Below are 16,587 nucleotides of genomic sequence, written 5' to 3'. Positions count from 1 at the left end.
CAGCAATTAGATTGGCTTGTAGTGGGGTGGGACATAGAGGAGGAAAAAATAAAATTAAAAAGGTCTGTAAGGATCTGCAGTCTAAAGGGGGGCTTAGGAACCTATTTAGCCATTTTTAATAAAAGGCACAAAGTTTGTCCAGAAGAAGTAACCCATAGAAACCAATAAGATGTTTTCTTTCAAACAGGTGACCAGTAAATTCTACCTGCTGACTGGTTGCTATGGGTTACTGCTCCTGGGCAAACTTTGTGCCTTTTATTACATAACCCCATATATATATTATAAGCCTGTCAATTCAAAGCAGTTGATCTCCCCTCCCTCTGCGATAGGCTCCAAGGTCAGGTGTTAAAAATAATGTGGTTCCGCTGGTACCATCTGGAATAAAGCGGCGTGTGGCTTGCCGGTTTATGGATTAGAAAGAAGCTAAGTTATAAAATCATGCCCTTTTCTGCTTTAGCACTCTATGTGCAGCAGGGTTGTGTAGAGCAACAGCTCCAACTCCTGGCAAACAGTTGCAGCTACAGTATAAATAGCAATATGGCAGCTACATAAACAGTTCAGTGCTCCGTTCAATTTAGATTTTATAGCATGTGTTTATTATAATGATTTCATATTATTAAACTAACATTATAGCTCCTTAGAGTTCCTGAAACATTACAAAAATGCTCTAATCGCATAGGAGCTCACATTATTTTGGCCGCTTTGTTTAAGGTAGAAAAACAGGTGAAATGATCCTCTGTTTGGTAGGTGGCTATTATTTAGTGAGGGAAATGATGGCTGATTTGTGTTACAAGTATAACTGATGGGGTGAGGGGGCATTATTATGGGCTGCGCAACATTAAGCCTCCCTGATTCGGGCCAGTAGCTGAGCATTCTCCTGTTTAATGGCCCTATAATCTTCCAGGATCTTCTGTAGATTACTCAAAGTCTTCTTGGTGGTTTCTGTCTCTATCTGTAGGGGAGGAAAGGGAGCAGTGAGGTGGTTTATCCATGTGGCACACTTTCCTAATTGAAAGCATGGAGCAATGGCAGTAATGGGGGACTTGGTAATGTAGAACAGTTGCCCACCTGGGGGGGGTATGGGTTGAAGCAGTGGCAGGGGCTCAGCTTGAATGCCAGTTGTGTTTTAAAGGGGTTGTTTACCTTTGAATTAACTTTTAGTATGGTTTAGACATTGATATTCTGAGACAATCTGCAACTGCTTTTCATTTTTTATGGTTTTTCAGTTATTTAGCTTTTTGTTCAGCAGCTCTCTAGTTTGGAATTTCAGCAGCTCTCTGGTTGCTAGGGTGTTGTTTACCTTCACAACCAGGCAGTGGTTTAAATTAGATATTGGAATATGACTAGGAGAGGGACTGAATAGAAAGATAAATAATAAAAAGTAACAATTAAATTGTAGCCTCAAAGAACAATAGTTTTTTGGCTGCTGAGGGGAGTGATTCCCACTTGCAAGCTGTAAGAATGTAGAAGAGGAAGGCAAAACTATAAAAATAAAATAATGAAGACCAACTGCAAGGTTGCTGGTAATAGAACATTCTAGAACACACTAAAAGTTACCTAAAAGGTACCCCTTTAAAGGCATGCTGTGCCCCCTTTCAAGATCTTAATGTGGAATATTAGACGCAATATATTGTATTGCACATAGATCCTGGTTATTAATGGCAGCCATGTTGCTTCTACAATCTGTTAAAAGCAATGGTGGTCTTCCCTAGTTACGCATTGGTGGCACTGATTGAATAGAGCCCACATTACCTGTTCCTCTAGGTCACGAATTTCTCTTAGGATGGTCCCAGTATCCTCAATGGTTTGGATCAGCTGACTACAGTTCTAAGGGAAGAAAACAGAGGGACAGAATGAATATAGATAGACTCTAATGGCCAAAGTCCCCTGGGGGTGGTTTATGTGTACTCACCTCGTGGAGTGCCGCCAGGTATTTATACGCCTTTCTGACAGGCTCATCTTTCTTGGCATCCTAATCGAGAAACAGTAGGAGCTTGGTTACGATTTAAATCACAGCAAGAGTGCCAACAAAGCGATTGGTGGTTGGACAAACCTTAAAGACAAGCTCGTCTGTGACAACAAAGGTCCTGTCCACCTTGCCCGTCAGGTTGTTGATCTCTTTCTGCAATTCTTTAGTGTCCGACAGGATCTGGGCAGACAACAAACACCAAACGTCATCAGAGTTTTCTAGTTCAACATCACACACAGAGGTCTTAAATATATCAGCAGTGCCATCCTGCCAGCACAGCATCCCCAAAAAAATATTCTGAAACCATGCTAAAATAAGTAAATTAGAAATCCCATCAACCTTCCTTAAACAGAATTGTGGGAGTTGCAGTTCTTTAACACCATAAGTCCTGCATCTTTGGCACTGTTTTTAAACGACAAGACTGATACCTTAGTGATTTCCTCTTTTTGCTTCTTGATATTGCTCACAATTTCCAGGATACGTTGGGTGTAGGCGGCTCGGGACACCTCCTTTGGGAGAGACTCGTATTCTGACAGCTGTGTATGTAACAGAGGTTAATAGGGTGTTACCACGGCAAGGAGCAGCTCTACATTGCACCTATAGGTCCCATTCAATTCATTATGCTAGTGATAAGATAATGAGGGAAGCCAACATCAACAGCTGACTTCATGTTCATAGAGCCAATCAGAGCAGCCATTATTGGTACAATATGGCTGCCAACCACTCATATAAAGAAGTGAGCACAGAACTTCCCCAGCCTGACCCGAGCATGGGCTACTGCACACCACACAGGCTTTAATCCTCACCAGCTGCTTGTAAAGCTCCTCCTTGCGTTTCGCCTCATCAGCCGCTCCCTGAATCTTCTCGTACAAATCCTTGGCATCTTTCATCCACCGCGACGACTCATCCTGTAGAAATGCAGAATATGATAGGGTGGTAGTTTTCCTGGACAGCAACCTGTGGCCTTCCAACTTCCTGTACAGAGGCTGGTATGGCCAGTAACTACTATTTATAAAATGATCCCCCTCTCCCTCCAACACACAGTGATCCTTGTCTGCTAATGTGCACCATTGCAGCCAGTCAGCAACAAGCTATCATCTGTCTTGTGTGCTTCATATAATGAAAAATGATAACTGATTGGTTGGAACAGCTTACTTCTGTATTAGACCACTTACTATCTGTAGGCCGTTCTTAAAGGGGTTGTTCATCTTTAAGTTAACTTTTAGTATGGTCTTCATTTTTAATTTATTTATAGTTTTTAAATTATTAGTCTTCTTCTTCTGCCTCTATCCTGCTTTCAAATGGGGGTCACTGACCCCGGCAGCCAAAAAACGATTATTCTGTGAGGTTGTAATTTTATTTATATTGTTTCTTTTTATTACTTGTCCTTCTATTCAGGCTCTTTTTTATTCATTTTCCAAACTCTTATTCAAATCAATGCCTGGTTGCTAGAGTAATTTGGACCCTAGCAACTAGATAGCTGCTGAAATTCCAAACTTAAAAAGCTAAATAATTAAAAAAATGCAAATAACAAAATAAAAAACATGAAAATTGTCTTAGGACATCACTCGGTACATCATACTAAAAAGTAATTTAAAAGGTGACCAACTTCTTTAATGCTTCTGTCTGCAGTTGCTTCTATACTAAAAAGGCTTGAAACTAAAGGATAAGTAAGCCTTTTATTTTAAAATTTCCTAAAATTACTCTAAATAACCCCCAGAATAACATACCATACCTTTCTCACTGCATGCAGATTTATTTTGTTTCAATATTACAAACAGCTGAACTGCAGCTCTTTTAGTTACTTCTTACTTCCTTGTCTAGCATGAATCTCTGTCCTCTTTTGCTTTCTGAGCACTCCTCCTCTCTCCGACTATAAAGACCTAAAAGAAGTGCCTACTAGGCATGCTCGCTGCCTCTGCTCCAATCAAAATTTAGGCATGCCCTGTAGGCACCTCTTTGAGGTCATCATAGTCAGAGAGAGAAGGAGGGCTCAGAAAGCAAAATGGGTGGAGCTATCCACAAGACAAGGAATTAACTAAAAGAGCTGTAGTTGAACAGCAGGTATGTTATTCTGGGGGCTGTGCAGAGTAATAAATTTTTTACAGCTTTGTGCACCCTGAGAGATCATGTAAGACAGCAACTGAATTTGTTGGCCTGGGGGATCATATTAATTAAACCCCTGTAGTCTTAGCTTGGAGTAAGTTATTTGCAGCACACCTGGCACTATGCAAAATGACCCCAAACCATCAGGTTTGCTATGCACTGCTGATGAATTCTGATTAAGCAAAATGGGGAGCTCCTGCATCAGACCAAAGAGGTGTAAGCAGCTTCCAGCTCCATCTGGACATCAGCAGTAATGCTATCCACCATCAATTACTAATACTACTAACTCCCCAGAAATCAGCCACAAAAAGTCCCTGTGGGATACCCCATATCTCCATACCTCCTGCTCCTGTTGAACTCGCTTCAGCTCCCTGTATTCCTCACTGAGCCGAACTTGATGAGACTCCCACTGCCCTACAAGATTCGCCATCCTATGAGAACTGGCATCCACCAAGGCCTGCACAGAAGAAAAAGCATCAGATATCCTCAATTTACAGGTTTTTTGGGGGGGAACCACATACATTCTAGAACAATATCTGTCACTGCCCCGTTGTGGAAGGAATGCAAGTCTGGGGCACTTGCAAGGGCATTTGTGGGTATAGTAGTTCTGGGATACCTGTAACTTGACAAGGTTGTTGTCTGCGTCTGGGAGCAGCTCCACCGCTCGCTTCTTTACCCTGACGATTTTCTCTTTCTCCTCGCAGCTCTGGCGCATCTCATTCACCTCTCCCTCCACCTGAGTGAAACCATTCAGTTTAGGGGATCTGCTCTCTTCCCATTTCCCCCGTCTCTCAATTGGTGCCTTACCTGGCTCACAGTCAGCTGCAGGCGCTTGTTGCTCTCGCTCAGCCCTCGGATTTCCTGTTCTATGGAGTCAATCTGCTCCTGCAAGGATGAGAGCTCCTGCTGCTCGGCATCTGTGTCCTGAGGGAGCCGTGGAATGAACACCATTTATACAAAGCTCAGAGATAAGATGCTATGCACAAAGTGGCGGTTCTGGGGCTGCTGCCCTCAATGCCGCCCCCTCTCTCCCACTTCAAGCTTACAACTTTAGCGCCGGAGCGGGTCCAGAGGGGGCCACATCACTAGCGCAGAGAGCCACATTTTCTTTTTAAAAAACGAAAATTCAGCTTTTAAAATTACTAGAGCACCCCTGGCAACTGGCCCCTCACTGCTGCCTGAGGTAAGGTTGGCTAGTGGGCACGTGTAGCTCAGAACAGAAGACAGGATCAAGTTACACACATCTGCATTGCTACCTACAGCCTACAGGAAGGGGAGAGAGATTTCAGTGATGTCACTGTAGTCTTCACACTGCTGTAGGCTGCCAGCACCATATTTCAGAGAAGCAAGCAGGGATCTGGGAATTTAGATATGCAGTAAGTACTTAAAAAGAATGCCTTTAGACTTACTTTTAATTTATATTAACCTTTCCTTGTCCTTTAAATGGTAGAACTGAGATTAACTGGCCCCCTGCATTGTTTACACCTCAGATTCAGGCTGTAAACCCCTGTATTTTTTCTACATGTAATCCCCTGTACTGTTCACACCTTTTAATACCTGCATTGTTCACACCTCAGACTCAGATTGTAAGAACCCACATTGTTTACATCTTTGACTGTAGAAACATTACGAGCATTATGTCACTGTATGTACTGTATGGCACACACAGGCAGCATAGGGCAGTCATAGTATGGCACACACAGGTAACATAGGGCAGGCAGAGTATGGCACACACAGGCAGCATAGGGTAGGCAGAGTATGGCACACACAGGAAGTACTCTGCCTGCCCTATGCTGCCTGTGTGTGCCATACTCTGCCTGCCCTATGCTGACTGCGTGCCATACTCTGCCTGCCCTATGCTGCCTGTGGGAGGTGAACCTGGAAGGGGTTGTTCTGGGAGTCATTATATGGTCCCTAAAGTGTGTAATTATATGCTGTGGGTTGCCGTGCTACACACAGAGAAGAAGGAGCCATATGGATTTAAGGGTGTGTCTTAATAGGACATAATATAATTCTTTCTGATTATCCCTACAGTGAGCACCAACCATTTGGGTTTTTGCTGCGCCATTACCATTAATGTGGGCATGGTTTTAAAAGCTCTTGTGATAACATGGGTGTAGTTTGAAGTGGGTGCAGTTTAAACTAGGGGAGTGGTCAAAACTGGTTGCTATTAGCGGCCCTCCGCCATGTAGGCCAGAAAAATTCCAGCCCTTGGTATTGCATAAGTTGGACAGCACTGCCCTAGTCTATGTATATTCAGCCTTAGTACCCTCCATCACTCCACAGCCATTAATGCTCTTTACCTGGGCATCTTTCTTGGGGAGAATCTCAGCTGCTCTCTGCATCTGTTCCTTTAGAGTGTGAGGATCCTGAAGGTAAAAAACTGAATTTAAAAAAAATTAAGGTATAATTGATCAGGGTGCTTTTCTAAATACTTTTGCAATTTATATTCATTATTTCTTTTTTTTCCGTTTCAGAGCTATTTAAGTTTTTATTAACTGCTAATATAATGAATTTTGTAACAACAGTGCCACCTGCTGGTCAGTTCCTGTCACTGTACTGTCAAAGTGATAAACCTTCCGAAGAAAAATAGAGAAGGGTTCTGATGTTGCTCTGCTCAGGAAAGAGATTAGAAGCCTCAGATGCACATCCCCATCTCTTTCCTGAGCAGAGCAACATCAGAACCCTTCTCTGTTTCCTTCTGAAGGTGTATATATTTGACTGTGCAGGCAAGAACTGACCAGCATGTGGTACTGTTGTTACAAAAGTCATTACATTGGCAGTTAAAAACTTAAATAGCTCTGAAACGGAAAAAATAATGAATATAAATTGTTTACAAAAGCACCCTGAGCAATTTTACAATAATGTTTTTAAGCTTTACTTATCCTTTAAGTTTTAAAATTCAAAGCTTTCCAACTGCAGAATTGCATAGCTGGAATGGATCCCATGCATTATCAGTGCCCCTTATATCTCCTGGGTTTCCCAGTAATGACAGGGTCTGCTTCCCCTTGCTCTTAACCATTCTAAAGCAGAGCACACCCAGGGTAATGAGTGGGCAGTAACAAGGCATGCTGCATGATACCAATAGCAGTTTGGCCACAGGAGGCACCTGTTGGTAAGTGAACCTCTGGGTGCGAGTGAATCTGGACCCCTTCTTCTGGTCAGAGCCTCCATCCAGGTTGAACGCCTTCAGCATGTCGGTAAGATCCTGTGAAGAGCTGGACGGCAAATGATTTTCAGCGAGAAGTTGGGCGCACTGCCGGAGCTGCTCCTGTATACGCTTCTGCAGCCGCTGCCGTTTCCTGCTCCGGTAATCCTATCGGTGGGACCGCACAGACATTAGAGAGGGGAACTATCAGTTTTATTAGAGATCTGCCTCAGGGTAGTACTGTGCAATGGCTAGCACAATAATACATTGCAGTGCGCTAAAGGGGACGTAATCCTAAATGATTATGCTAGCACCTGAAATCAAGTGGAAATATAAAGGCAGAAACTCCCCATTATCCGACACTGACCTCTGGGGACAAGCGAGAAGCCAGACCTTGACTCTTCCACTCAGCATCCCACTCCTGCTTGGCGCTGAGCTCGGACGTGTTCCTTTCCAGCAGGGAAGCAGCAACAGAGGGCAAATGAGGCAACTGTGAAGTGACAGAGGGCAGGTAGCACTGCCAGTACTCCTTCCTTTCTACAGGGATACAGGAGGAAGACTAAGAGGTAACTTGGAACTGCATGCGTGTGTTTGTCAGGCTTCTGCTCCTCATTCCACACTTACCGTCTGGGATGGATTTCAGGGTAGGGTCAGTGGCTAACGACAGGGGCTGAGCGTGAAATCTGTGCAAGCGACAGGAATTCTGCAAGGGAACCAATGTGTTATTGAGAAGGAGAAAGTTGCACTGAGGCCTAAAGACCGGCACCATATAGTTCCTACCCTGTGTGAGGCCCAAAAAGAAGCATATTTCCTACTCTGCCTTAGGCCTACAGAGCAGCACTGGATAACTACCACCCTGCATTGTATATTTTCTACCTTGCCCGAGCCCTAAAGAGCAGTACTATATAACTATTACCCTGTCTGATGTCTGTAGAGCTGCATTGTACAGTTCAAACCCTGCCTGATACCGACACAGCAGCACTGGATAACTCCTACCCTTTACTTTATATTTCCTACCCTGCCTGAGACCAACACAGCAGCATTGTGTAACTCCTACCCTGCACTGCATAGTTCCTACTCTGCCTGAGACCAACACAGTAGCACTGGGTAACTCCTAACCTGCACTGTATAGTTCCAACCCTACCTGAGACCAACACAGCAGCATTTTGTAACTTCTACCCTGCACTGTATAATTCCTACCCTGCCCGAGACCAACACAACAGCATTGTGTAACACCTACCCTGCTCTGTATAGTTCCTACCCTGCCTAGGACTAACACAGCAAAATTGTGCAACTCCTACTCTGCACTTTATAGTTCCTACCCTGCCTGAGACCAACACAGCAGCATTGTGTAACTCCTACCCTGCACTGCATAGTTCCTACTCTGCCTGAGACCAACACAGTAGCACTGGGTAACTCCTAACCTGCACTGTATAGTTCCAACCCTACCTGAGACCAACACAGCAGCATTTTGTAACTTCTACCCTGCTCTGTATAGTTCCTACCCAGCCTAAGACTAACACAGCAAAATTGTGCAACTCCTACTCTGCACTGTATAGTTCCAACCCTGCCTGAGACCAACACAGCAGCACTGTGTAACTCCTACCCTGCCTGTGGCCTACAGAGCAGCACTTCTAACTTCTATGCTGCCTGAGTCATGCACTGTATAGTTCCTAGCTTGTCTGGGACCTACAGAGCAGAACTCCATTCTGTAAGTCACTATATAGCCCTATCCCTACGCGGACCTTGGTAAACATCAGAAAGCTCAAAACATGGAGAGCAGCATTCCAGGAAATGCTCTAGTACACAAATGGGTACACAGCGCTCTTTCCCGTCTCAGAGGAAGATGTGTGCCTAACCCTTTCCCAAAATCTGCAGCTTGTTACAAGTTAAGTGTTCTATAAATCATTCCCATGCCACAGCCTTAAACGCACTGCTGGCTTCCAGTTGGAGTAGATAAATACCGCCCCCTAGTGACAGCACTATGTACCTGAGACCTCCGGAGAGCACAGATTCGGCAGGATGAGGGAAGCCAGGGGAGAGAGAGCTGCCGTTTTATGGTGGCTGCAATCTCTCTTTGAAGAAGTGCAGATTTACCTGTAAAAGAAAAAAAAGTCCTTATACTGTGGTGGCACCACTGGCTTTGCCAACGCCATCTCTGCCTCTCCTATTCCCTATATGACAAAAAGGAGTTCTGGGATCACCTTATGTTTCGGTTATCCCAGTAGCCAATTAATGTACTCCCCCTTAGCAGCTCAAGCTTATGCTTGTATATATCATTACAGCTGCTGTCAGACCAAAGCAAGCTGTAGTATTGCTACACCTAAAATGAGCTGCCATACTGCATGCTCTCACACTTCTTACCTGCAGGCTGGTGGGCATCCTCGGGGGAGTCCCTTGGGAGTTTCTCAGCCAGGAAGATGAGAAGTGCTCGGATATCAGGCTCGCTACTGTATAGGAATGTCTGGTACCCCACTTCTCCTGGATACCCCAGATCCTACGAGAGAAATGTATGGATAGTCACAGTAGTGCATATACCGTAATTGCAGTAGTAGCATGTATACTGTAGCTACAGAAGAATCATATATACTGTAGTTACAGTAGTAGCGCGTATACCATAGATACAGTAATAGCATATATACAGTAGTTACCATAGTAACGCGTAGTAGTTTCAGTAGTAGCATATATACCATAGGTACATTAGTAGCGCATATACCATAGTTACAGTAGTAGCATATATATCGTAGTTACATTATAAGCGTATATGCACCGTAGTCACAGTAGTAGCATATACACTGTAGTTACAGTAGTAGAGCATATACTGTAGTCACAGTAGTAGAGCATATATAATGTAGTTGTGGTAACAGAACGTATACCGTTGTTGCAGTAGTAGCGCATACACCCTAGTTACAGTAGTAGCACATACAGTGGTGTGAAAAACTATTTGCCCCCTTCCTGATTTCTTATTCTTTTGCATGTTTGTCACACAAAATGTTTCTGATCATCAAACACATTTAACTATTAGTCAAAGATAACACAAGTAAACACAAAATGCAGTTTTTAAATGAGGGTTTTTATTATTTAGGGAGAAAAAAAATCCAAACCTACAAAGCCCTGTGTGAAAAAGTAATTGCCCCCTGAACCTAATAACTGGTTGGGCCACCCTTAGCAGCAATAACTGCAATCAAGCGTTTGCGATAACTTGCAACGAGTCTTTTACAGCGCTCTGGAGGAATTTTGGCCCACTCATCTTTGCAGAATTGTTGTAATTCAGCTTTATTTGAGGGTTTTCTAGCATGAACCGCCTTTTTAAGGTCATGCCACAACATCTCAATAGGATTCAGGTCAGGACTTTGACTAGGCCACTCCAAAGTCTTCATTTTGTTTTTCTTCAGCCATTCAGAGGTGGATTTGCTGGTGTGTTTTGGGTCATTGTCCTGCTGCAGCACCCAAGATCGCTTCAGCTAAAGTTGACGAACTGATGGCCGGACATTCTCCTTCAGGATTTTTTGGTAGACAGTAGAATTCATGGTTCCATCTATCACAGCAAGCCTTCCAGGTCCTGAAGCAGCAAAACAACCCCAGACCATCACACTACCACCACCATATTTTACTGTTGGTATGATGTTCTTTTTCTGAAATGCTGTGTTACTTTTACGCCAGATGTAACGGGACACGCACCTTCCAAAAAGTTCAACTTTTGTCTCGTCGGTCCACAAGGTATTTTCTCAAAAGTCTTGGCAATCATTGAGATGTTTTTTAGCAAAATTGAGACGAGCCATAATGTTCTTTTTGCTTAAAAGTGGTTTGCGCCTTGGAAATCTGCCATCAGGCAAGTATTCCCTCACTTGTACTGAGAGCTATCTCCCATACCCCTGTATTCCCTCACTTGTACTGAGAGCTATCTCCCATAACCCTGTATTCCCTCACTTGTACTGAGAGCTATCTCCCATACCCCTGTATTCCCTCACTTGTACTGAGAGCTATCTCCCATAACCCTGTATTTCCTCACTTGTACTGAGAGCTATCTCCCATAACCCTGTATTCCCTCACTTGTACTGAGAGCTATCTCCCATAACCCTGTATTCCCTCACTTGTACTGAGAGCTATCTCCCATAACCCAGTATTCCCTTACTTACTAAGAAGCCATCCAACCCCTTCTTAAAGTTATATAATGTATCAGCCAGCACGACTGATTCGGGGAGGGAATTCCACGACTTCACAGCTCTCACAGTAAAAAATCCGAATCCAAATCCGAAAATCCGAATATTTAAACAGAACCTCCCTTCTTCTAAATGGAGTGGGTGCCCTCGTGTCTGTTGGAAGGGCCTACTGGCAAATAAAGCATTAGAAAGGTTATTATATGATCCCCTTATATATTTATACATAGTTATCATGTCACCTCAAGCGCCTCTTCTCCAGTGTAAACAGACCCAACTTGGCCAGTCTTTCTTCATAACTGAGACTTTCCATACCCTTTACTAGCTTAGTTGCCCTTCTCTGGACCCTCTCTAATTCAATAATATCCTGTTTGAGCACTGGAGACCAAAACTGAACATACCATAGTTACAGTAGTAGCACACATACCGTAGTCACAGTAGTAGCAAATGTATCGTATTTACAGTAGCGCATATCCCGTAGTTACTGTAGTAGCGTATGTACCATAGTTACTGTAGTAGCGTATGTACCATAGTTACTGTAGTAGCGTATGTACCATAGTTACTGTAGTAGCGTATATGTACCATAGTTACATTAGTAGCGTATATGTACCATAGTTACATTAGTAGCGTATGTACCATAGTTACATTAGTAGCGTATGTACCATAGTTACATTAGTAGCGTATGTACCATAGTTACATTAGTAGCGTATGTACCATAGTTACATTAGTAGTGTATGTACCATAGTTACATTAGTAGCGTATGTACCATAGTTACATTAGTAGCGTATGTACCATAGTTACAGTAGTAGCACTATACCATAGTAACAGTAGTAAAAAAAAATGTATAGTAGTTACAGTAGCGCATATACCGTAATTACAGTAGTAGCATATACACTGTAGCTGTATATAAAGCATAGTTACAGTAAAAGCATATATAACATAGTTACAGAAATAGCGTATATAACATAGTTACAGTAATAGCGTATATAACATAGTTACAGTAATAGTGTATATACTGTAATAATGTATATACTATATAGAGAGTAGTAGCATATATACCGTAGTTACAGTAATAGCATATATACCGTAATAGCGTATATACTGTATTTACAGTAGTGGCGTATATACTGTAGAGTAGTTACAGTAATAGTGTGTATACCATAATAGCGTATACCATATTTACAGCAGTAGCGTATATACTGTAGTTACAGTAGCTGCATATATACCATAGTTAAAGTAGCATATATATATCATACTTACAGTAGTAGCATATACTGTAGTTACAGTGAGCATCATATATACCATAGCTATAATAATAATATTTTAATCCTTGTAGAGTACTGTTGGGTAATTTTTTGGTTTTCACCCTTATTGTCACCCCCAGCACCATATGCAGCGTTCTGCATAAGTGGGTCACTCCCTTTCCCACTGTTGCTGTGTCTCATCTTTACAGACAAGGAGGATTTAATTCTACAAAAAACTACAGTTAGTATAGAGTACACCACTATATCTTTCTCAACATGGAGAGCATCAGCCATTCTCCCATAGTTCAGCCACTGAGTTCACCAGGGTACAAAAGGAGAAGCAGAGTTCATTGAGCTCACCTGGCAGGCCTGGGCCAAGCTGGTGCCAATGCGGAAACGGGCAGACATGCCTGGGGGTAGAACATGGCTGAGGGTGGCACCCAGAGAGGGGTTGATCACGCGCAGACATCTCACAACTGCCTCCACAATAAGCTCTGTGTTGAACTGACGGATGCTCTGTACGTCCTCTGGTACCTCGCTGCACAAGGGAAGAAATGGCATCAGCAGTTGGCACCCAGAACATTTTTTGTTTTGCAACTTGCAAAATAAATAAAGCCCAGTTGAAAAGCTTCTAAGCATTGGTCCAACTGTAACTTACTAAGAGTAATATAAGAATATAAGTATATAAGAGTCAATATAATGGGGAACTTCACCTCCTCCATTCACACATAGACTGGCTACTTGTCTAATCACGGTTGCAATCCTGTTACAGGTGTACTGTGGTATTATGTGCCCCCCGCCCAAAGGAAAGACCTAATGCGAGGGGGGGGTGTACAGTCTATAGGGGTCTCAATATACAGGCAGCATACTTGAGTACTTCATATCACCTGACATATCACTTGATCCAAGGCTTGCTGGACTTATGCACAGTGCATAGTGACTTGCATGCAGCAAGCAGGTCATCTGATCCTGCCCGCCTAGGAAATGTCACATGACCCTCTACTATTTGCAATGTCATGTTAAAGCATAGACATAACTGTATTGTAGGGGTGCAAAAGGGGCACAGTGGCCATGGCATTACCAGTCATATTACCAGGCATAGTGTGTGTGACAGCAGGGAACATGGCATTACCAGTCACAGTGTGTGTAAGCCAGTAGAAAACATGGTATTACCAGACATATTGTGAGAGTACCTGTAGGGAGCCTGATATTATCATTCATAGTGTGTGTGTGTCAGTAGGGAGTATGGCATTACCAGGCAGGCATAGTGTGAGTGTGCCAGTAGGGAGCATAGCCTTACAAGGCATAGTGTGAGTGTGCCAGTAGGGAGCAGGGCATTACCAGGCATAGTGTGAGTGTGCCAGTAGGGAGCAGGGCATTACCAGGCATAGTGTGAGTGTGCCAGTAGGGAGCAGGGCATTACCAGGCATAGTGTGAGTGTGCCAGTGGGGAGCAGGGCATTACCCGCCATAGTGTGAGTGTGCTAGTAGGGAGCATGGCATTACCAGGCATAGTGTGAGTGTGCCAGTAGGGAGCAGGGCATTACCAGGCATAGTGTGAGTGTGCCAGTAGGGAGCAGGGCATTACCCGCCATAGTGTGAGTGTGCTAGTAGGGAGCATGGCTTTACCAGGCATAGTGTGAGTGTGCCAGAAGGGAGCAGGGCATTAGCAGGCATAGTGTGAGTGTGCCAGTAGGGAGCATGGCATTACCAGACATAGTGTGAGTGTGCCAGTAGGGAGCATGGCATTACCAGGCATAGTGTGAGTGTGCCAGTAGGGAGCATGGCATTACGAGGCATAGTGTGGGTGTGCCAGAAGGAAGCTTAGTATTACAAGTTAATGGTTGGGTGTGCCAGGCATAATGTGCATGTGCCAGGTAGGTGCATAGTATAACCAGACATAGTGTGAATGTGCCAGTAGGGAGCATGGCATAACCATGCATAGTGTGGTTGTGCCAGGTGGGTTCACGGCATCAGCCATAGTGTGTGCCAGTAGGGAGCATGGTATTACAAGGTACAGTGTGACTGTGCCAGTAGGGTTATGACATTACCAGGCATAGTGTAAGTGTGCCAGAATGTAGTATGGCTTTGCAAGGTACAGTGTAAGTGTGCCAGTAGGGTTATGACATTACCAGGTACAGTGAGAGTGTGCTAGAATGGAGTATGGCTTTACAAGGTACAGTGTGAGTGTGCCAGTAGGGTTATGACATTACCAGGTATAGTGAGAGTGTGCCAGAATGGAGTATGGCTTTACAAGGTACAGTGTGAGTGTGCCAGTAGGGTTATGACATTACCAGGTATAGTGAGAGTGTGCTAGAATGGAGTATGGCTTTACAAGGTACAGTGTGAGTGTGCCAGTAGGGTTATGACATTACCAGGTATAGTGAGAGTGTGCCAGAATGGAGTATGGCTTTACAAGGTACAGTGTGAGTGTGTCAGTAGGGTTATGACATTACCAGGTATAGTGAGAGTGTGCCAGAATGTAGTATGGCTTTGCAAGGTACAGTGTAAGTGTGCCAGTAGGGTTATGACATTACCAGGTACAGTGAGAGTGTGCTAGAATGGAGTATGGCTTTACAAGGTACAGTGTGAGTGTGCCAGTAGGGTTATGACATTACCAGGTATAGTGAGAGTGTGCCAGAATGGAGTATGGCTTTACAAGGTACAGTGTGAGTGTGTCAGTAGGGTTATGACATTACCAGGTATAGTGAGAGTGTGCCAGAATGGAGTATGGCTTTACAAGGTACAGTGTGAGTGTGTCAGTAGAGTATTAACATTACCTGGTATAGTGTGAGTGTGCCAGAAGGAAGCATAGTATTACCAGACATAGTGTGGCTGTGCCAGTAGGGTGAATGGTTTTACCAGACATAGTGCTGATAGTGCCAATAGGGAGCATGGTATTACCAGGCATAGTGTGGGTGTGTCAATAGGGTGAATGGCATTACCAGGCATAGTGTGGGTGTGTCAATAGGGTGAATGGCATTACCAGGCATAGTGTGGGTGTGTCAATAGGGTGAATGGCATTACCAGGCATATTGCTAATAGTGCCAATAGGGAGCATGGTATTACCAAGCATAGTGTGGGTGTGTCAATAGGGTGAATGGCATTACCAGGCATAGTGTGGGTGTGTCAATAGGGTGAATGGCATTACCAGGCATAGTGTTGACACTGCCAATAGGGAGCATGGTATTACCAGGCATAGTGTGGGTGTGCCAGTAGAAAGCATGGCATTATCAGTCATAGGGCAGGTGTCCCTGTGATGAACATGAAATGACCAGGTTTAGTGTATATTTGCCAGTAGGGAGGATGAGATTACCTGACATAGTGTAGATATGCCAGTAGAGAACATGGAATCAGTAAGGAGAATGGCATTCCCAGGGTAACTGGTATTACCCAGTCATAGGGGGGTGTGCTAGTATATTTTATATAACAGTGCTCTGAGACCAATAAGAGCACATCACATGATCCGTGTCCCAGTTCAGGGAGGCTGCTGGGTACTTACGTGCCACAGGAGCGCAGAGAGTGAATGAGGATGCGATCCACCTCCTCCATAGTCCAGTCGGCACCGCCGCTTGTTTATCCCCCGGCCGTGTATCTAAATGCATGTATGTGTGGGGTGAGAGTGCGTTTGGCTCTGTGTAGGACCCTGACTGTGCCCGCCCTGTTACACTCCAGCTTCTTCCCTCTGTAACACTTACTATGGCACAGGAAGCCGCTCGCCTCCGGACTTCACTTCCCACAGTGCACCGCGCAGGCTCCCACAGTAAGGGATGCTTCAAAGCAGTGGCTGGCTTTCATGAACCGGAAGCGACCTTGCCGCGATGCATGCTGGGAGTTGTAGTGCGGAATCCGTGGGTGATAATCAGCTGATGTGCCCAAATACGAGGAAAAGCTGAGGCAGGCAGATTGGGAGTTTGGGGTCGGAGTTATATAGCTGTTCATACTTCAATAACCCAGTTAG

The 16,587-nt window shown here is 44.1% G+C and overlaps 1 protein-coding gene across 2 annotated transcripts; it reads right to left on the bottom strand.

Annotated features, from left to right (window-relative positions):
- Positions 1–573: 573 nt before the first annotated feature.
- On the bottom strand, positions 574–16,369 carry ccdc22 (coiled-coil domain containing 22). Of its 2 annotated transcripts, NM_001004994.1 has the most exon segments (18): positions 574–923; positions 925–952; positions 1,753–1,827; positions 1,913–1,972; positions 2,054–2,149; positions 2,398–2,505; positions 2,776–2,877; positions 4,416–4,532; positions 4,692–4,811; positions 4,883–4,999; positions 6,379–6,444; positions 7,185–7,391; positions 7,591–7,760; positions 7,848–7,926; positions 9,214–9,320; positions 9,588–9,720; positions 12,988–13,165; positions 16,129–16,302. In NM_001004994.1, coding segments are annotated over 18 exon segments (1,815 nt in total). In that variant the 5' UTR covers positions 16,179–16,302; the 3' UTR covers positions 574–921.
- Between the last annotated feature and the right edge of the window lie 218 nt (positions 16,370–16,587).

Source organism: Xenopus tropicalis, chromosome 8 (assembly GCF_000004195.4).
Source record: "Xenopus tropicalis strain Nigerian chromosome 8, UCB_Xtro_10.0, whole genome shotgun sequence".
Classification (NCBI taxonomy): Eukaryota; Metazoa; Chordata; class Amphibia; order Anura; family Pipidae; genus Xenopus; species Xenopus tropicalis.
The sequence above is the reverse complement of the archived record's forward strand: the minus strand, read 5'-3'. Positions and strand labels throughout refer to the sequence as shown.